Source organism: Lissotriton helveticus, chromosome 4_1 (genome assembly GCF_964261635.1).
Source record: "Lissotriton helveticus chromosome 4_1, aLisHel1.1, whole genome shotgun sequence".
Classification (NCBI taxonomy): Eukaryota; Metazoa; Chordata; class Amphibia; order Caudata; family Salamandridae; genus Lissotriton; species Lissotriton helveticus.
In genome coordinates this window covers 1,739,403,700-1,739,426,404 of record NC_136063.1, presented here as the reverse complement: position 1 = coordinate 1,739,426,404, position 22,705 = coordinate 1,739,403,700, and the positions used below count along the sequence as shown (strand labels likewise).

The following is a 22,705-nucleotide window of genomic DNA, read 5'->3' as shown; positions in this document are numbered from 1 at the left end:
GTTTGGGGGCTCCCAGCAGGGCCCCTTGTTTGTGTGGCCTCCAGTTGGGGGCTGAGGGGGCACCTATGGTGTCCCCCTGTTGATCCCTGCACCCTAGAGGTGCCCACCACTGGGAGAAAGGATGAAGCACACCTCCCATTTCCCTATGGGAGCATGCATTACGTCCAGTTTACGGCTGTAATGCATGCTCCCATAGGAACATGTAGGAATGCGACTGAACAGTGTTCGGTCGCATCCTAATTAGGCGGTTGGGACCGCCAACCGGGTGTCAGTCGGTCCCAGGACAGAGTCAGTGTCAGGCAGAAGCAATTCCGCCTGGTATCCAAATCAGCCCCTTAATGTCACATTTTCTTTGTGATGAGCAAAGTACTTTAAGGAAGTGATATAAACCATCGCAGCTGGTTCAATAGTTCAGAAGTGATCTACGGTATTTCATTTTGTTCTAAATTTCTTCCTGGTTCAGACATTATTGCTCAAGTTGAGCTTTAGTGCAGTCTGTGCCTCTAATTGAATAGTCGGGGTTATGATCCAAGTATCATCTCTGCATAAACAACTAAAAATGAGTAGCTAGTAACCATATCCAAGTGTGTTGAGTGAGGTCAGGTGATGAAACGCTATAAAGAATAGTAAATATTTGCTCGAAGAAGTTGGTATTGGCTATTCAAAAATCTCAACTGTTGCATTGTTTCGAAAGTAGCTTCGGTCTCCTCAATAGTGCATTGCAAAATGTTCCTGAAGACAGTTTTCATTTCCAACATATTTCATCGGTTATTCACATTCATACCAGTACTTCTCTTCTAAACTAAAAAGAAAACATAAAGGCAGGCCTACAAATCCCTTTTGTAATGAAAAACTCTGAGATTTGTAAAATTACTACCTCTATAAAATCAGTGCCACAATAGGGATTTTATGATGTTCAGAAGCCATTTTACAAGTCGGAAATTTTTCTGGCTCGTAAAAAGAATGGTGTAATACTTTAATAAAAAAGTAGTTTTCCTGCAAGGGGGGGGGGGGCTGTAAGGCTTTGTGAACTGGATTTTTTTTAAAGCAGCACTAGTCCCTTTAATGAACACAGGCTGCTTAAGGAAAACTGTTTTCCCTTTCGACAAGCAAATGCAGAAACATGGGTCGGCTGTGCCTTCCAGATCTCCATTCCAGTATTTGTAGCCAATCACCACGGGTCACAAATTGTGATCTGCCTGAATGATATTCATTAGGCAGGTGGTTGTGCACAATGTGGGATCCAACCCATTGGTGCATAGGTCACATCACAAACTGCATTCACATACGCAAACCAGTTGTTGTGCAAATTGCACATTCTTGGTTTGGGAATGGGACGAGTACACACAGTAATTAGGTTTTACAGTATGTAGCATCTTAGTAGTCAGGGCCTCTCTTAGTCCAATTACCAAACAAACTCTAAATATGGGCCACCACAATCAGATTTGTCCTCACTTATACATCTTAAATAGCGCATGACAAAAAGGTAAGTGAGAAAGACAAACCGCAAACCATGAAACAATTTGGAACAAAAAACGGAAGCGAGGGATGGAGGTCTCCCTCCATTTCTTTGACGAACAGAACAAAGAAAACGGACCCGCATACCATAGGCCTCCCAGCAGAGCTTAATTTGTAAAAAAATGAGTACCGATGCATGATGCCCTGCTCCGAAGCACGATGCCAGCACGATTAAATGTCAGCGCTCCAAATACCTAGGGTATGTAATCTTGAATCCACCTCATGCCTGTTTGATACACTACCAGACACTCCCTGTCCCTTTATCTCCCTTTTGCAGGTTCCTACTTCCCCCTTTATAACGTGCTTTCATTCGTTCTCTTCCTCCTTTCCCCTTTGTGTGTTTTCCCCCTCTTGCTCTCGATCAATGTCTGATTAGGAAAAATAAGTGCTGGTGGTCCCCACTGGCAACCACCTGCTCAAGTTAAGCACTTCCTCCCACAATTGCCTAATGCATCAGTTTCGGCTAAAGCGTTTTGAGAAAAAGCTCATTGGGGGTATTTATTGCAGTAAAAGTTACATACATGCACACGAGTGAGGCTTTGAAAACAACTTTACAGAAAATCCGGATTGGAGATATTTCCATACGAATAAATGTCAACTCATGTTTTTCTCATGGAAGTAGTTCATTCACATAAGGTTAACATAACCACGGTTATAAGTGTAGATATTTGCCTCCATTTGCAATGCTTTTCACACACATATATTTGGGCCTTTGTACGTAGACCTAAATTATCCAGTCGGAATTGCTGTCTTTAGTGTGAGAAAATTTATAGAAATGTCAAGTTTCAGCAGATCGTGTGAAGGAAGGAAACACTTTTGTACAAAAAAGGTTTTGCATATGAAGGAAAAGGTACTCTTCACATTTTTTGATACATTCATTTATAATCTGCTTCCTTCATAAATAGTATCCAAAAGGTTGCTAGTACAGCCCCTTTAATACCATGCATTTCGAGCAAGGGAGTAGCCAGGAAAATACAATTTGAGCCACACGAAACAAAATATCCCTAACAAAGTTAGTGAACCTGACACTCTCTATTAAAGAGCCAGTGGAATTTGTTCCCCTTAGTACAAGGCTTTAAAATGATACAGTTTACAGCATTATTTTAAAAGAATTTGGTAAAACTGCACATTTACCAGTATTAACTTTTTTTCATTCTTTCCTTTTTTCTTACCCTCTATTCCCCCCATTTCCATTCTCCTCATTACTTCTTTAATCTTCTTTTCCTTCTGTCCAATCTTTTTTTCATCCCAGGAGTAAACATCGTTCTAGTTTTCTGCCCTTCTCAATATTCTTGATAATTTCTTTGCTGCTTTCGGTCTTCCCATTCTTTTCTTGTTGTTTTGTACTTTCTTTTTATCGCCCTCCTGTCCTTTCTTCACCCCGTTTTTCTTTATTTTTGTATTCCTTACATTTGTTATTTTTTTCTTTTCCTTCTTTGCCATTCCATCCGCCACGATCACATTACATTCTCCCATTCTATTTTACTGCTTTCTTTCTTTCCTTCTCTCCTTCCATCTTTTACTTGTTTCTTTGTTCCCTTTTTTTCTATCCTTTCTAAGCTTCATTCTCATCTTCCCTCTACCTTCCTTTTTTCATGCTCTTTTTTTCTTTTTCTTTTGACATTATGTTCCGTCCTGCTTCCTTTTAACTCTCCTTTACTTATTTGCCTTCTGCTTTCCTTCCGTCCTGTTGTCGCAGTGCCTTTGCGTCTAACTTATTTTTTCTTTTCTATTTAAATACATGTTCTTGCTTTTATTACTGTGTTAAGCTTCTCACGCACAGTTATATCCTGGTACTTTATTCTTCCAGTATTTCTAAATTTCTCCTTCTGACTTCCAATGACATTCGAGTCACAAATGAAAGTTAAGCAGGGCAGTAAAACAATCTGTCACAAGCACCCCCTGCTTAAGCTGGTATAGCGGGTGCTTCCCTACGCCCTTGATGGCGAGTAGAAGTACTACTTTGCCTTTTTCCTGACAAACTACATCAGTTTTGAAACCGATATTCCTTTTGTAAACATAATAATAATACTGACAGTAGAAACTTTTGTTATTAACATAATCGATGTTGTTAAGGCTGTCAAAAGTACCTTGCACACTCTCAATCAATTACCAGGGGAGTACTCTCATCATGACCTCTTTGCTCATCATGTTGCACTGTGTGGTTAATTGAATGTATGTTATCCAGACTGTCTCATGCAGTATTAACTGCGCCAATAGCTAATTTTCAATATTTTTATTATTCATATCACAAACATTACTTAATGACAGAGAACAATACAACTTACTTTGGTCCATAAGGTGTCAGCTCTTGAAAGGCCTTGTTAAGGTTCTCGGTCCAGTCTCCCGCTGATCGCATGTGCACAGAGAAGAAGTCCTCTTCTGGGGCAGAGGTTAAGGTGAAAGGATGCCATTCCAGGTGGGATATCGAGGGACAGTTTATGAAGATGTACTGTCCAACTTCCATCCGGAAGCCTTTCTTTTTCATTTGCAACTCTAGCACTTTGGATGGGTGTATGACAGCCTGTAGGAGGGACCACAAAGTTTTGATGTGAACAAGACAGCATGACAACATCTTCCTGTACACAGAATCTTTCCCAGAAAACTGGGTATCTTGATCCTACTCTTCCTATAACCGCGGCGGCAATTCCGCCGCGGCAGTTTAGCGGAGTGGGCAGGGCCACGTCGGCCAACGGATGTGCGCAGCACTACAGAGGTAGTACGCGTAATGGCCGCTGGCCGACAGAAGAACCCCAGGGGTTAAAAAAAGCTCATCTTACCTATCAATTTTAGGCTCTGCTCATCTTTCAGCGTCGTAATGGTGAAGTCAAGGGCAAAGAAGCGTGCTCCTTGTGGTAGAGCAGCTACAAGTGCTAATACTACCACAAGGCCTTCTGCTTAAGTGTTCCTTACACACCTATTATATACTCTCAGCACTGATAGTAGATGCTGTCTTACTAATCACACATTCATTTTTACCCACACGATCTTACAATACTCACTACTCAAACATGTTCATAGGTTCAGACCTGTCAATATCTAAAAGGAAGCTTGGAAAACTGGACTGACTCCCACTAGAAACCAGGTACACACTACTTCCTTAACCAATATCTGTTTTGTAGATGCTGAGCTTGGAGAGCAACTGTACACAGGCAGTCATTGTTATTCCTAAAATTGGATCTTTGCTGGAAGATTGCGACCATGGAGTTCAGATGTGCACAGGCAATGGTTTGTACATTATTCTTCTGAAGTGGCTCCTGGAAATTCTGTGCTGGAAGTGTAAGACACACTAAAAACTCCAAGTACATTATTCCCATATTGTGACTTCTTCTGGAAGATCGTGAACCTGGAGTGGAAGTGCACACTACCAATTAATTCAATGTTTAATCCTAACTGATCTATAACAGAATGTTTCTGGAATGGACACATGCTAAAGTCTAACGTGTCATACTTTAAAACATATCTGCACTGTCTATCATCTTCCTCAAATCCAAATCTACCTTGAACACCCAATAGCTATGTAGGAGATGTTTGGATACCAATTTTTCCTGGACCATGCATCGAATTTGAGACTTCGCTGATCCCCCTCTTTACGCAGCTAAAGTGCTACTGCCCATTCATTTAGGAAGAATATCACAGATCTTCAAGACTTAATAGTAAAGTCAGTAGAGAATGTCTGAACAACATGTTCTATTGACATTAGCCTGTCCATCCATACCAAGGGCCTCAAATGGCTGATCGCGATTTATTATATGACAGTCTTCAACATCAGTAAGGTAGTATAAGTGATACTATTCTATATGATTCAAATATTATTCATGTGAGTTCTTTTAATAATCATTATATGTTAAATCTATAAAGGCTGCTGAATATATATGTGCTTGAACTTAAACATCTATTAAGAGCCAGCTTGCAATAGGTTTTAGGGTAAATTTGTTTGGTCATTGCGAGAATTATTTTGCTTACCACATTCCTTCTATGCGGAGCTCATCTTTTATGAGCAGCAGCTCTACATTTGTTCCATAAACCAAATGTCCTGTATTCGTCCCTTGAATGTACTTTGTAAAAGTAAACCACTTTCTTTCCTATGGTGTGGAATACCAACACTGAGTTGCAGCAAATGGAGGGTAGTCCTTTGAATATGTGCTCACAAGGAACCTACCCTCCTTACTCATTTAACCTTCAGAATACCCCCCTCAAACCATAAACTTAATTTCTACACTCTTGGAGCTATTCACAAAGTTAACTTACACATGTACGTTCACTCTTACACAATTGAGAAACGTTACTAATTTTGACTATTCACCATTTACAGTGTAGACTTACACATCTTAAACCCCTAAAACCGGGTGGAGCCAAATGTATGTGTGCTATTGCCAAAAAGAAGCATTATTTACTATGGGAGGGTGTTGCAGTTCCAGTAGTTGGCCATATCGGATGCCGGACTTACTCCAGCTTTGAGCTGGAGTATATTTGCTATTGTTTTGGGTCCTTTTTGGTGGTAGTAAATTTAGAAGAGCAGTTTGTTAATAGAAGTGGGCTTTTGCTTTTGTGAGGGGGTGCATGTCCTCTCTGAACCCTACACTCCTTCTTACTCCTCCTTAAATCCCTCCCATTTAGTAGTAAGGACCCCTATTTTCCCAGACATTTCCCTCAGTCTCTTCTGTATTTACTACTAAGCATGCAAGTATCACTCCATAAAAAAGATAGGTGTGGTGGAGGGGAGATTTACTCTTAGAGGTTTGTGAACAGCATTTTGTAGTACTTTAGTAGTGGTATTATAGCACTACTATAAAATGTAGTTTGTGAATAGGGCTCTATGAATATAACTTGTGAATCAGGCCCTACGTCATCCCCTAGGGGATAGCCTGCAAGGTAGTTTGAAATACCTGTTCTCCAGATATGCGAGTGTTCATTCAGCGTTACCAACATCACCCAGGACAAAGACTCCCATTGAGACAGCTGGAGCAGCTGTGTATCCCTTGGTCAGGAAACATGTGTCTATACTTAAGTCAAGACATGGATTCCTCAAATGGGCTGTGATCATTGGTCCATGCATATTTACATGTTAGTACACGCTGCTACTTATTCACATATGAGGCTGATTAAGGGACGTCTAGAGTAGCCGTTAACTGCTGGTGAGAATATCCCAACTACAGCCAAACACATCTAGGAGTCTCGGTAAAATAAGTGGTAGGAGCAGCAATAAAAACACATAAGCAGTTTGCACAGACTAAAAGTAAAGTAGGAAATTAATGTGGAGGCGTTGGGCAAATATAAATGAAATCTGGCTAGTTCTTACCTTTGTCACTACAACTCTCTGTCGGGAGCGAATAAAACGAATCAGTCGCTCAATGAGGTAGAGGATGATTGGGGCCAGGACCCACTTCCAAGTCTAAGGATAGAAGTAATAAGGGTGTTAATCAGAGATATAGGAAGGAGAAAGTAATAGCCTGACACAGTATTTGAATACATGCTATATACAATGTAATGTGCACTGCTCTTCATGATGTAGCAGAATGGGTGCACTCCTTCAGCCTGTCAGGATTCGAGGAGTTTAACAATCAGAGCAATCCTTCAAAGTATATCCAAGCTATTTACAACATGGAATGCTGATATTTAGCCAACACTGCTTCCAATCAGTCAGTGGGGAAACATGTGAGCAATAACCAGAAGGAAACGAGATCTCTGTAACATTTTAATTATGCTGGTGTAATTTTGTGAATTTCTGGTTACCCTTGTTAATGAAATTCACAAAATCACACCATTATGCCACGTTGTATAATTATGCTGCGCTTGTGGCGAATTTTTAGCAAAAAACAAAACAAATGACAATATTAGTAGGTCTTTTTCGTGGTACCTGTGTTTTTGGAGCTATTTTTTGCACAAAATTATATATATCACTAAAGGCCAGATTTGCATTTTGCATAATTATGAGTTCCTTTATGTAATTTCCCCGAAATTCCACATAGTTATACATATGCTATTTAAGCAAATTTCGTACACCCATCGACAAAACACAGGATGTGGTTCGCCATATATCCTGAAAGGAGGTTATTAGAAAACCAGTCAGATTCTCTGCATGTTTAATCCTAGAAAAACTTCAAAGGGGAGAACCCAACTAAAGTAAGGAAAGATGCAGAAAGAGTGCCAACTACACAGAGCGGTCCATAAAATCGCAATGTTGTCAGGTGAGTGGCAAATGGCAATGTTGCCTATATTGCCTCTCATTTTTCTAGCAATCCCCCCCCCCTTGTGCCATCTTAAAATGCCTACATTGACATACATATCCTCCTGTTGACCAGGCATGCACCTGTTAATGCCCAGCAGCATTGACTTTAAACTGAGACTCTCACATCCGTCACTTGCACATATGCTAAATGCCATTCAGTGCAGCACCACATCAAACATGGTGAATCTTGACATAACTTCAAGCTAGTTCTTCTATTTACAGTTTAGCACGTATGTCATGTTTTGTATATATGATAGGTGACGTCAGAAGAATGCAAGATCATGGGACTATTTATACATCATATGTTTCACTTGGTACTATTTTACCTATAAAGTTTAACAACATCATAAATGAAGAATATTACGCCAGTTGTACAACAACCAGTCTTTAGGATACAGCCAATCTGTCTCCCGCTCTGTGTGTCACAGTGACCATAAAGAACTGGTTTAAGGGCCACTGATCCCCAGAGCTTTTTAGTTGCTACTGTACACTCTGACCTAAGCCAACTTGATAGGCCTGGTATAACATTTTTATTAATTTATCTCGTGTCTCAAAAATCTGTTCATTCTGGAATTCCGCTCTTGTAGGAGGCATTGAACGGTCTATCTCCTATGAAGGAGGAAAGATGGAGGGATATCTATCTGAAGTTGCCTCCTTTGGACGAATTATTGCCTGGAGGTGGAATGGAAGAGGTGTGTAAAATAACTTTTCTACAGGGGTCAGCTTCCAGAAGGATGCTGGTCTAGCTCTCATTGCTCAATACTGTACCCGGGTGAACATTTTATGGGGAAACCTAAAGTTTAGTAGTTAATAGAGGGTGTAGCACACAAACTGGAGAGGGCCAAAGGAGAGAGGCTTCAAATGCAATTCCCCTAAAATCTTAGCGAACAACTTTCAAGGCGATTGTTATCAACTCAAATATGTTTAAATTGAAAAAAGTGAAACACGTGTCCTGGGATAGCACGGAGTGCGCCACGTGAATCCTGCCGTGGAGGTGAATGCTAGGGCTGCTTTGTTGCCAAATGTTAGAAAAACATGCATCTATGAAATTGACATGCACGCCCTGGAGGATGTTCGGAGAAGTACATGGTTTATTCCTTTAATGGTAAATTTGACATCAGGAACTGGGTCTAGTTTTCCTTGGATAGGGCTTGGCTGGGGGTCTCTATTACGGTATCCAGTTCAGACTGGGCAGACTGGAGAAATTCCTGGGAAGATAACCCTCCTAGAAGTGGTGGGAAAAAACACCCAGAAAGGAATGCTGATCGTCTGAGCAGGGAAAAGGTCACTCTGACTGCAATTTCCAATTAGAACCCCGAGACCGAAATACTCTTGGGTGGGGCAAACACAAGAATAGGGATGGGTCATTGAATAAAGAGCAGACACCTGAGATCTACTGTCATGGAAATAACAAACATGCAGATTTACAAGGACTGGCGCATCCCTGCATATTAGCAGGGATGCGCCAGTAAAGATGTGAGATGTGACACGGAAAACCACCTTGCGCCACCACGGATGCATCGCATTTACAATGTTGCGCACCGTGGCGCAAGGATAGTCAGATGCGCGTCACATCTTGTGTCGTAAGGGCAGCGCATTGCTGGAGCGTGACGCAACTCCAGCAATGCTCAGGAGTGACCTATACACAACATGCTGCGTCACTCCTTACATCTGCTTCAGCAGTCATAGGTATTGACGCAGCGGGACGTAAAAGTGACTCACGTTTAACGGGCTTCCTTGCGATGGAACGCCCACCCTGCATACATTATACCTGACGCAGGTATAATTTAGCGCAGGGCTTTACAACTAGATGTGTCAGGTTGTAAATATGTGGCGCACTGTTTACAATGCCGTTGCGTCACAGAAGTGACGCGACAATGTCGTAAAGATGACGCAAGGGGCTTGTAAATCTGCCACAACATTTTTTTCCAACAAGACTCTGTAGGGTCCTCAGGGGTGAGGAGTTTCAATTACTAGACATTCACGATCTTAAATCGTGCATGTGCTAGGGCAACCTTTAAGACTGCTTAGTGACATCAGATTCACCCCATCAGATGTAAGTTTGTACAGTCAATTCACCAACCTAAACCTGCCTAATTGAGGCCCACTTCGGAATTAGTGCTCTGGTGGCTACCCCGGAAGTTATTCAGAGAATTAAGAGTTAGAGATCCTGGCACACCGTGGAACAGTGTGCCTCCCGCACCCATATTTACTTTAGATATGATCAAGCAAATATAAACCATACAATCTGCTGCATCCGACACGTATTCATGCAATCTCTATATCTATGTAAATAATATCAAGAAATGAAAGTAGGAATTTCCCCATTAAGTTCTCTAAGACAAGGCCTGGAACTCAGCCAAACATTTTTGTTTTGCTGGCCGTGCAATATATCTATCCTTCCCAAACTCGCCAAACAATGACAATCTCACAACAGGAAGGTGTGAGTTATCCCAATAGTCCAGACACACAGGCCCTGAATCAAAGTTATATTTTATGTTGCCTTGACAAGGGCAAGAGACGGCCACAGTGCTACACCTGCACCCAGTGCTTTGAGGAGGTCATTCATGCACCACAGTGCAGAACAGGTATGTTGAAAAAAGTGGGTAACAAAAGGCTTTGCTGGTTTCTAGGCATTGCCACATGTTGGGCCCTAGCAGCATAGCCAAGCACAAGTAAGAGACCAGGAACTACATTCACCACAGCCATCACGGACCTCATTACACCCCACACCATTGCCTCCATGGACTAAATACTGCTTGGAGACCTGAACTTCCACCTCGACAACCTTAGCGACACAAACTCGACCGCCCTCCAGACAACCTCGCCAACATCGACTGAGACAGCTCGTCACCACCCATACCCACAAGGCAGGACACACCCTCTAACCCATCTTCACAGGATGGAACATCCACTTCAGCCACACCATGCAGCCCCTCTGGTCGAACCACCACTGCGTACACTTCTCGAAAAAAACACAGCTCACAAACCTACACCACGCCCTCCACGAAGGAACTGGAGCAAAGTCACAAAAGAGCAGGAGCTCTTGATGGGTGTTGTGTGCATAGGGAGTGGCAGGAAAGAAGGGCTAGGAGATGTAGCTCAGAAGGCAAAGAGCCACTTGACAACTGAAAGAAAAGCAAAGAACCTGGCGTTGTCGCCGACTCTCCCCTACATTGACAGCACTGAAAAAGATGCTGGACACCAAGATTTCCTCTCTTGAAGATAAGAGGCTTGTTAAATGTATATTTTTGTAATGAACTTTAGTAGCAAGGAATCTAGATCATGGAGGATCAGATGAGTGCCCAGACTCGGCACCTATCTCTTTCCATGAAAAGTCCATGGGCAGCACTGCCCTTGCTCAGGGCGGAGGGTGGTCTCACCATCCTTACTTTCTGGGCGGAGGGTGGTCTCACCATCCTTACCTTCTGGGCTGTCTGTGCCTTTGCAATGCCACATTTGCATGGTCCTATACACCAGGACTATACTATCTTCTTGGTGGTGTGGGCCCTGCAAGCGGTTCATGGCAAGGGAACTCACAATGCACAAGGTGAGCTTGCCGAGTGTGTCTGGAGTTCTTTGCATCATGTCCAGGAAGCACCATTATATTTCCTCCCTTTTGAATCTCTGGGGTTGCTAGGATGCTAACCCTATTGCAAACACCTACAAATATGTATATTTATCTGACTTGGTGCACAGAGTGTGAAGCGCCAGCTCCTGGGCTGGTGAATGATGACTTTGAGAACAATGTGATTGTTTCTTCCAGTGCGACTGGAAGAGCTTCAGTAGCTGAACGATATCTTCTATAGAAGAAGGGAGGTCTGTTCTGGTGCTGGATTGAATGTGGGTGTGCCGTCTGCTGTCTTCACCCTCTGTGTGAAGGCCGCTCTGTGTCTTGGGCCTCACGGTCATCAACATCCCAGCCTCGTAGCTCCAAGGAGAGCATGAAATGTGGGGCTCTGGTAAAGGAGGAGATTATGTAGTGAACTACTTTGTGGATATCTTCTCTACCAGTGTAATGGCCAAATGCTTGAAAGAGGCAAAACGACATATGCATTAAATGTAGGGTGTCCAGATGTCCCGGTTTTCCCCGGACGGTCCCGGATTTTGGGGCAGTGTCCCGACACTTTGCTGCAAATTAAAGGAATGTCCCAGTTTTTGTGTGGTGCCTGGGTTAAACAGATAAATGTCCCGGTTTTTAAATAGTGTCTTGCTTGGTGCGCCTGCTTTACTTCTCACAGGTGCTGAGACGGGTCTCTATTGGGATCTCCATTTTCGCACAGAGAAAAACTATAAAATAAAAAGCTTACTGCTGCAGCAGTACCACCCTTCACTGCTTTTTAAGAGACCCGTTAGTTCTTTCACAGTCTGTCTCTTCATTCCAGAACTGAGGCATTTTCTAATGTTATGTACAGCGAAGCCAAAGTTGTTGCTTATTTCTCATATGCAGCTAACAACCATTGACAAAGCCAATAGTCCAGACTTGTTCTAGGTGTGATGTTACACGTTATATTATTTATCTAGATACAATGACAGAAGCAGCACATTTTTCGGGCGGGACTCTATGCTAAGTACAGATAGCTTATGTGTTTTAAGCCACGTCCTAAATTACATCAGCCACGCCCCTTGAGAGACCACCCTCCCCTGTTTTTTAACCCCACTTAAAGCCATGGGCACTTTTGTCAGTCCTGCTTCTAGGTCTATGACACCGGTCCCGGTTTTTGTTTTGAGAATCTGGTCACCCTACTTAAATGACTGTTACAGTTCCCAATGACTGTAGAGTGGGCTGACCTGGAATGGCATTGGCACGTTCAACAAGTGAGGGGGTCTAGCCCATCGCTCCTTTCGTTGTGTATTGTGCATTGCTTGCATTAGTTCTGGCAAACAGCTACACCCGTCTCGAGCCAGACCTATAAACAATTTTGCCTTTGTAGTGGAAATATCTGTATGGTACCATTTGTGTAGATCGCCTCTTCAGTGTGGTGGTTATTCCGCCGCAGTGCTAGACATTCCAATCGCGGACGTGGTCACAACGGCTCCCGGCCATCATGAGCACTCGCCAACCGTGACTCATGACAACCGGAAGCCGTAATGAGCATGGAAGAGGTTAATAGAGAGTCAATCATAGTACTTTCAGTGCTTATAAGGTTGTGGTTAGGACATTTAGGCCAGTGGTCCTTAGCAGTGGTTATAAAGATGTGTTTAGGCCAGTGGTTCTTATCAGTGATAAGGATGTGGTTAGGCCAGAGGTCCGTATCAGTGGTTGCAAGGATGAGCCAATACATTAAATATTTGTTTTATGATTTGATCAAACAAATGATACAGCCACTTACAAATCCTCAACCAACCACATCAGTTTTTGCGGACCCCATGATTGGAGATGATTAATGGAGGCCCTTATCGTCACAATCACACACTCTTTAAGATGGTCAGTGGCATGAGAGGGGGCCAGTACACTGGTTTCTCTTTCCAGTCTGCTGGAATGAGCCACTCTATGTTTGTCTTGCAGGTATTGGAGGGCTGTGAGTGGGGTGGTGAGATATTTTTCCATGTTTGTCAAAATTGTGTGGCTTCACAGGGCTTAAAATACACTTGGTGCATATTCATCACATTTCCACTAAATGGAGTGCGTTTCCTTTGACATTCATTAAGCAATGGAATGCTGGGACCTCCATTGAAGACAAAGAAGTGGTTCACAGCCACTAAGGACTGGTATAAACCTTGTACTTTAAAAATTTTAATGCGTCTCAGTTTCTCCTTTATTCTAGAATATTCCACCCGCAGTGGCGGTAATCAGCCTCAAAGACCTTCCACAGTTCTTAAGGCTCTCTTCCGCGTTATAGGCCCATGTCTGTTGCATGGGCTTATAACTGATGTGTCTTTCACTTTATTCCCTTAAAGCCATCATGAAAATTCCCTCAATGTCATTATGTAATTTATCAGCCCATTTGCATTGAAGCTGCCCCATCAGCGTGAAGGTGTCACATTGACAACTGTGTAATCGTCCTGGTGGATCTCCACAAATTATACCTTTCGATTGGCCAAGTTTGTATTTTTGAGGTCCCTTCTAAATATAGTGGTCAGAAGCAACTGCAGCACTGAGATCTGCTGGAAATTGTACTTGGGTTAAAATTATTATAAACTGTTGAACACAACTTTACTTTCGAAACAAAATGGGCCATTGTACCCATTTTCGATGAGTATATGCTATGTTGCAGAGAGTTTCTTTAGCACAGCATCAATCTAAACTTTAATAAAAACGGAACATAAACAATTAAAGAGATCTTACCACAGGCTCATTCCCTGCAAATTTGGGAACGGCACATTCATCGTCCTCATCGTCTTGACCCCATTTCTTGAACTCATCCTTGCACTCATCGAAGGGCGAGTCCTCCATGCTCTCTGAGGTCTGCCCACGCACTATGCGCCTGAAAAAGAAAGGAGTCCTGTCTAGTAATGTGTCATTAATTGGATGCTTCCATCTGTCTGCTCCTCCTCATCCCTTCCCTCTTTTACCTTCTCTCTCTCCTCATTCTACTTCTTGCTCTCACTTTCGCCTTTTACTTCTCCCTCTTCCCTTTTGCTTCTCCTGTACCATTTCCCGTCTCTCTACCCTCCTCCTTCTCCCCTCCCGTCCTACTCTCTCACTCTCATCCACTCAACATCTCCTGTTCCCCTCTCTCTCTCCTGTCCCACTTCCCCCAACCTTCCCTTCCCCTCCCCTCATTTCACTTCACCTCTCCTTTCTTCTTCCTCTCCAAGCCACTTCCACCTTTCCTTTCTTTCTCACCGCCCCTCCCCACTCTCTTTTCTCTCTTACTCTCCCATCCGCCTCTCCTTCATATTGTGGTTGAATCCTCTTTTCTGGAATAGGCTTCTCCCATCTCATGATTGTATGAAGAAGCATCTACTCTGGGATATTATAAACCCTCTTTTCCATGTTCAACAGGGTATGGACTATGGAATACATTTCTTTTTTCCTCAGACATGACTGTTATATGACAATGAGTAGGCCTCTGCCATTTACCTCACCTTAAACCAGAAATAGACTTTTTTTTAGGTTGTATATAGCGAGAACTCAACCTGAATTTTATTACACAAGGACACATTCATTTTTAGGTATGGGAAGATTAAGTGATTTGACCAGAACAACATGGTGTTGAGCGTTCCTGCTGATTCTCGAACCCGGTTCCCCAGCTTCGAGGTTGACCGCTCTACCCGTTAGGCCAGAATTTTAAAACTAATGTAAGTGATTATCCTAATCTAGGCTCTGTTCCCCAACTCTAGCATGTTGGGTTGTACTTGTCCACTGTGTACAAGTGTTAAACGCAACCCACTGCACACTTACCCAACTCCGTGGATCAGGAGGCCGGCGAAGAAGATGATGAACAGGTGATGTGTATACCAAAAGACCTCAAAGTAGCACCTGCGGATGAACTCTGTGGATGACGTGATCATGAGGATCAGCGCCAAGGTGATGACCACCCCGGTGACGCCGGCGATGGTCGTGAAGGCCAGATACGTGGGGGTCTGAGGGCACACAAAAAATAGGGTTTCTTTAAGTACAGAGTGTTTGTGGCTCAAACAGCAGAAAGAGTTCCATTTAGTACACAGAATAGTAAGCTGCACTTAGCAAGACCTGGTGCACACAATATTGCATTTAAAAGAGGTTACATTTTAGGGGGTCAGAAAACATGTCTCCTTTCTACACATTCACGTTACACTTAGGATTGAATATGTTCATCTGACCCACGTGCATAGAAAATACAGGGAAAATTAACGGGTCTTCTTTTTATTCTCCATTTATTTCTCCCTAGATGGCAAACACCTTTCATATATGAAATATTAGCCCACATGGGGGAACATTATAAGTTCTCAAACTGCTTTGCAGCATATCACTGCACAAAAACCCCAAGCAAAGCTGTGCAGTATATTACTGCTGAGTATTACACAAAAACAGTCTTAACTCTGCATGAAAGGAGCGTTCCATGGGTGTTGCTGTGGTGTTCCCACACAACATCCATGAAACTTTACACATTCCCAAACGTACAACATTTTGTAAACCTGGGAATGCATCAGAATCCTAAACCCCCCCAGGGGCGGAGTGAGGAGATGAAAGAGGAGAAATACTTTTATTTCTCCTCGCTTTTTCCTCTTTTTATGTGTTTGGCATTCTACAGGATGCATAGAAAGAGGAAAACGCCTTTAAGGGTTGTTTTTGTGCAGGAAGGTATGCCAATCATTCCCTCAGCGCAGGCACCATTGCAAAATGATGCAAGGGTTACTGAGCAGGCACACGGCTGCTGTTTGTGCGCTGACACAGGGGAGAATGACAGGAAAGGCCTTTATCTTGTAGATACGATGCATTACTGCCCTTTTATTTTGATGCATAGCAGTGCACCAGGAAGGCTTGCTGCTCTACAGTGCGTCAAAAAATTGTCAATGAGGGCTAAGGTCATGAAGTCACGCAGAGTGACTTGACATGGCTGTGGAAGTATGGGGAAGCCAATGGAGCAATTGGCTTGTAAATAAGCCCCATAGTGTCCAAGCTGAGGCTGCATTGCCCACTCCCACAAAGGAGTACACCCCACACCAGGGGTAATTCACAAAACTGGAGTTCGAGCAGGACTGAGTTTGAGAGGTGTTTCTTTGCTCTCAAGTAGTAAAATACTTCTGGCCTAGCTGGACATAACACAGAAAAATGCAATAAAAACATTCACTTTAGTGCTCTCTGTCCTGTGTAAGTTTCCTGACATAGGGACTGTTGACCAAATGTTCTTTGCTTTTGTAAACATACATGTGACGAAAATGTTATAAAAAAAAACATAATTTACATGTACACTAATGTACGTGAGTATATTTAGCAGGAACAGATTTGACTTAGACAGTAAATGACTGATTAGTTTGTGAATCTGCCTAAAAATCAATTATTTTCTTCAAGACAATTATGTCAGTATCACGTTCTCAATGCAAGACAGATATAGTCATGTTGCACTTTGGGAATAGGCCCGCCTGCCACCACTTGGCTGCCGTGTTCCCCAGTCTCCACTTGGCTGCCGTGGTCCCCAGTCTCCACTTGGCTGCCGTGGTCCCCAGTCTCCACTTGGCTGCCGTGGTCCCCAGTCTCCACTTGGCTGCCGTGGTCCCCAGTCTCCACTTGGCTGCCGTGGTCCCCAGTCTCCACTTGGCTGCCGTGGTCTCCAGTCTCCACTTGGCTGCCGTGGTCTCCAGTCTCCACTTGGCTGCCGTGGTCTCCAGTCTCCACTTGGCTGCCGTGGTCTCCAGTCTCCACTTGGCTGCCGTGGTCTCCAGTCTCCACTTGGCTGCCGTGGTCTCCAGTCTCCACTTGGCCTCTGTGCACGGAATAGCGGCCTCACCTGCATTAGCTTTTCCTTTGTGTCATGTTTCACCCTTACCACAGACAGTGGCGCCACATGGTTACTGTCGTGCCGCTCGACCCAGGAAGCCACACAGAACGAGGTTTTGGTTACCAGGTATTTCTTTATTCTTGCAGTCACAGCATGTACATATCACGACCTCTTGCCCCGAGGTCCAGCAGCAGAGTGTCCCTTGTCCCCACCCCTTGACCGGATGTGGTGTCCAGTGTCCCCTCGCCTCTGTCCTGTCCCAGGGTCCTAGTGCCCTTGTCCTGGGCACGACAGTTACGAGACAGTGTCTACACAATCAACCCCAGTGCTTGTTGGCAGCTTACCTCAGACGGAGAACTGGCGGGGTTCAGCCAGTAGTTGTCCAAGCGGCCGATGGCAGAAAGCATGCCAGGCAGGGTGCTGTTCTTGTCATCTCTGCTGTCACAATACCACTCCACGTTAAACAAGTGCGCGATGGTGTGGACGGCTGCAAGAGAAGCAGGCATGGAATTTACATTTACAATAGTCATTAAATGCAGACGTCTCAGAGAGGTATCAGAATAGAAGCCCAGCTAAGCCCTGCGCACCAGTCCTGGAGTACATCAATCCTTTAGTGGTGAAAAGGTGCTGCAACTGCGCCTTCGGACCAGTTTCCTGCTTGTGTGACCGAGAAGGCAGCTTACAAGTTAACACCCTTTCCATAATATTGTGCACCAGGGCAAAACGTGGGGCAAGCGGTAAAACTTTTTTTCTCTGTTTTCTGCTATAGTTGGAGCATACAGAGCCGGCCCTTACTCCAGTAGCGCCCTGGGCGAAGATATTTTCCGCCCTCGCTATTGCTGGTGAGTAAAAGGTGACAGGCCCCTTGTCACAGGCCGGGCTCCAGCTGGCGACATCAGATCAGCGACTTTCCTCTAAACGCCTCCCCCAGCTTACCTGAACCACCCACAATGTAGCCCCGCCAGGCTGGCTGCATGTCGTTTGTTGGGTTATGAAGGGGGTGTTGAGTCCCCGCGGGAAATAGAGAGAGATGGAAGGGCAAGGAAAGGGGGCAAACCAGTGACCGTGGTACGTTAAAAATGATTAGTAGTGTTTAAACGAAATCACTAGAGCAACAGCTTTGCTGTTGCAGACTTTTACACAGACAAGGCCATACCTATCAAAAAAGTAGCGCAGCACAGCAAACCATCTTGTTGCTCTACGTTACAGGGAAGGGGCAAGATTGCGCCATATTTATCACAATGTGGCATATTCCTGCCTTTTCCCACAAAAGAAATCCCCTGAGACATTTTCCTCTTTCTATGTGTGCTGCAGAATGGAATATGCTTCTGAGGATTGTTTTTGTGCAGAAAGGTGCCCCTTCCTGGACAAAAATAATCTTGCTGACAATACACACACCCTTGCAGCATGGTGCCAGGGCACTAGACTGCCGAAGCAGCACCAGGACAGGGGTAAAGGACAGGAATGCACCGTATTGGATAAATATGGCGCATTACTGCCCTTACACTTTGGCGTAGGGCAGTGCAACAAGGTGACTTTCTGCCAGAGCTTGGAGTGGGCCGGGTCGTTCTAAAAAGCAGGTGCTGAGACGGGTCCCTATCGGGGTCTCCATTCCTCAGGATGTAAAAAATAATTCTTAACTCTGCAGCGGTATCACCCGTGCAGCCTTTGATGCAACTTCAAAGAGACTCGTTATCATTTGGGAACTGATGCACTTTCATTATGCTGCAACTACGAAGCCATGGTTGTTGCATATTTACTCTATGCAACTAACAGTCATTGACAAAGGCAACAGTACTGGCTTATTGAAAGTGTAATGTTACTTGCTGTATTATATATCTGGATGTAATGACAGAAGCAGCAGAACACCAGTCCCCCCACAATCTGGTTATTCCGAGGCTTGTTCTTATCACTGTGCAGCAGTTATCTAGAGTGCCTCTAGGTGTCGCCAACTAGCTGTGGCTGCAATCATTTATTAGCAGATTGCTTGGCTGTTCTTTCTTATGCTACTTCCGTGTGGGGAGCGCCTTGCTGAGCTAAGCTTGGACAAGTTACAATAGAAAGAGCCTTCCAAAAATCAGCCTGTGGTCCTTTATGTTATGCAGCTAAATGCCCTAAAGAGCTATGAAAGCAAGCGCGCTGTTGTCTTGTATTACATTATATGGTATGACATAATATGACAAATGATATGATTATATTATATGACCACAGAACATTTGTATGCTGTACAGCTGTCGCCTTCCGGAGATTGGAAGCCTGTTCTAAACTGTGCACATCTACGCATTCACAGTCCCGCGGGTGTTTGTCTCACGTGTTACCTGTCAGAAGAGCAATTGTGTATCCGAGCAGCTTGTGGAAGGCGAGATTATTGTCGAGCTGTTTCCTCAAGGTACGCCGACAGCACTGAGGAGGTAAGAGGACAGGGAGAGCCGTCAGACGTCTTCTTAAAACCTACTTTGTGGCAGGTTTTAATACATTACAGCGAGTACGTGGCAAGACAGTCCAGCGCGCCACCACCTGACCATTATACGACTTGGCTCAAGAACAACCTGCCATTAGGCCCTGTTACACAAATATTAACAACACCAATGGTCCCTATGCTCTGGTGTAGGCACAGCATCTATAATAGAGTAAAATAAAAAAGTGTATAAATCAGTCATTTCTTCATGTTGCTTGTGCCATTATGACCAGCAGGATACAAGCAACAACATGCTTTTTGATGCCCGCTAAACCTTCTGCCACAGGCCTGCTTTTCCATGCTTCGTATTACAAAAGATCCTTGTGTCTGAATATAGGAATGGCAGCACTGACCGGCTATTATCACCTCTTTATGAATGTTGCTCAACACCAATAAAGCAGTTGTTAGGTGAAACCTCCCCGCCCTGAAGACTTCTCCTGCTTATTTAAATGCAGCAACTTCTCACGCCACCTAGCAGTTTATTAGGCTGTGAGAAGCCTGCCAGGAGAATGCACACCGTCCATTCAGAGTGTTGAAAAGACAAAGTAATGTACACATTTAGTATTACCATGATGTTTCATTGCCCATATCGCCATTGCATATAATACTTTGGGGTTGAGCGCAAGAAAATGTAAATCCAGTGTCCAAAAACTCACTGTTGCAAATGCTGGCAGCGGAAAAAGTTAATGTAAGGGCTTAAGTAGTTCAAGTGTATAATGCAAAGTTCCCCACATGCATTAATAAACAACTGGAGAAAGACTAATCACAGGGGCATTGTTGGCCACCATCATTTACACTCTGGCCACAACACCACAGGTAAAGCACACAACAGCAACATCTCAAGAAAGACCTGTCTCCCTAGATCAGGCAAGTGGACTCTGTCTATAGGCCATGTTCCCGCCCCATAACGTAAATCCACATAAAGAGCACATCTGCACCCACACTTCCCGGCACTTCCTATGAGTTATTGCCGACCATGCAGCCACAGAAGAGGCAAAAAGGATTCTGAAGAACATTTTGTTTCGATATTGTACTTGGGACTTAGGGGCAAAGGGTCTGAACCAAAGAACCCCTAGAATGTGTTTCCTCTAAGCCCTCTCTCTCGGCTACATGCATACGACATGCTTAGGGCTCTTCCAAACATATATGCTAGTGTGGAAACCCCCATTGCTCAAGGGCAGGAAACATCAGTAGTTCAAGCGATGCTACTAATTGCATGGCCATCACTGTACTTCCAGCATGGTGAGGGCCTTAATGCGCTAAACGCCATGATCTTGGGTTGGGGGGGGTACATGGACAATATACACATATTGGTGACAAAGTAAGAACCTCAAGTGCTCCTCACTTTCTTTGGTGCACTTCAAAGAGGATGTCCTCTGCATGCCGGATATATTGCATTGAGTTGCGGTATCAGGCACATTCAGTCTTCAATGCCAGTTGGAGGTATATATACTAGGACCAATGTTTGCTGAATACATTCTATTCTCAAAGACCGATGTGAGCCCAAGGTATTACATCCTCAGGAGCAATGTGTGCCAAAAGCATTCCATTCTCAGGAGCAATGTGTGCCAAAAGCATTCCATTCTCAGGAGCAATGTGTGCCAAAAGCATTCCATTCTCAGGAGCAATGTGTGCCAAAAGCATTCCATTCTCAGGAGCAATGTGTGCCAAAAGCTTTCCATTCTCAGGAGCAATGTGCGCAAAATGCATTCCACTGTTAGGAGCAATGTCGCCAAATGCATTCCATTCTCTGGACCAATGAGAATCAAAAGATTTTCATTCTCAGAAGCAACGTGTGCCAAATGCATTCCATTCCCAGGGGCAATGTGCGCCAAATGCTCTGCATGCCATGCTCAAGAGAAATGTACGACAAACGCATTCCATTCTCAGAATCGATTTCTGCCCAGTGCTTTCCATTTTTACATCCCCACACTCCCCAGGCATCATTTCAAGACATATCACACAAGTTACTACAGAAAAACGATTTGTATCACAGTGGTGGTTGAGATTTTCTTTTGTACCTGTGCTGTTGCTGTAAAATGCTCTGAAATTGTTGTAGCTTGTACCTGTGTAACAAACAACGCCTCGGTGTAAATCACCCAACTGAAGAGCAGACATGTGAACCGAACCTCGAAGATAGTGAGGATCTGGAAGCTACTTTCCTATTCCGGTCTTTCGAATCATCAGTGAAACTTTCGCCAATGGCTCTTCGTGCAATAACTTACCGAGCAGGTGCCCCTCAGGAAAGAGAGCAGGTTTCGACACACAGGCAACAGGATCAGCATGCAGTTAAAGTTCAGGCAGGCCGCAGACCCACGTGCCCAGGCCAAGGCCGACTGCAAAACAAATAGTTTTCCGATTAAATTACTGTGATAAGTCATTGTTTGATTGTCTTTTATTCAATGATCTCACATTGTGCATTAAGGCAAGTAAGCGTCATAATGTACAGAAGATGTAGGTCATTGGTCAATCTTCAAAGCCTTCCATTGATAAGGAGTTAGATCAGCAGCGACAGGGGCTACAGTAAACTCCAAAAATGTAGGATATTTAGGGGAGCAGTAGCAGGTGTCTGTGAAAGGCAGGGCAGCTTCATGCCAGTCAGTAATCCAAATAACTGATTGGCCAACCGCATGATTGCATTCTGGGACTTGTAGTTTTATGTTTCCTATTATCAGCATAGGTGTTGAAGCCGGCAAAGTGATGGTTCATGGAATATGATTATTGCCTTAAATCCGTGGTGCTAGACTTTTTTTCAGAAAGGGGGTGCTGCTATCATATTACATCTCTGAAGTCATAGGGACTGTGAAAAAATCCAATTGTCACATAAAGAACAAGCATAGGAAATGTGTCACCCTACCAGGAGAGTGGTAAGAGTGTTGGATTTAGCCGGTTGTGCATTTGAGCACACTCTTGCAAATATATTACTAAAGCATGGTATGGTAATGCACCGCGATTTACAGACAGCACATTTTCCATTGAAAAGTCCTCAAAATTCGCACTGAATTCTATTTTTACTGGTTAAACGACATAGCGCACAAATGCTAATGTATGAAAACCAGGTTCCAGCAAATATTTACCATTTGCACATCAAGAACTAAAAAGTCTTTGATGGAAAGAAAAACATTCATA

At 43.8% G+C, this 22,705-nt stretch overlaps 1 protein-coding gene across 1 annotated transcript in view; it reads right to left on the bottom strand.

Annotated features, from left to right (window-relative positions):
- Window positions 1-22,705, bottom strand: part of NOX1 (NADPH oxidase 1) — a 47,543-nt gene that overhangs the window by 16,774 nt on the left and 8,064 nt on the right. Inside the window, exons 3-9 of the mRNA XM_078688413.1 lie at window positions 21,802-21,912; window positions 19,437-19,521; window positions 17,463-17,605; window positions 15,099-15,280; window positions 14,040-14,178; window positions 6,821-6,913; window positions 3,807-4,042 (exon numbers count right to left, since the gene is read on the bottom strand). Coding sequence (XP_078544539.1) covers window positions 3,807-4,042; window positions 6,821-6,913; window positions 14,040-14,178; window positions 15,099-15,280; window positions 17,463-17,605; window positions 19,437-19,521; window positions 21,802-21,912 — 989 coding nt within the window. The remainder of the gene's footprint in view (window positions 1-3,806; window positions 4,043-6,820; window positions 6,914-14,039; window positions 14,179-15,098; window positions 15,281-17,462; window positions 17,606-19,436; window positions 19,522-21,801; window positions 21,913-22,705) is intronic.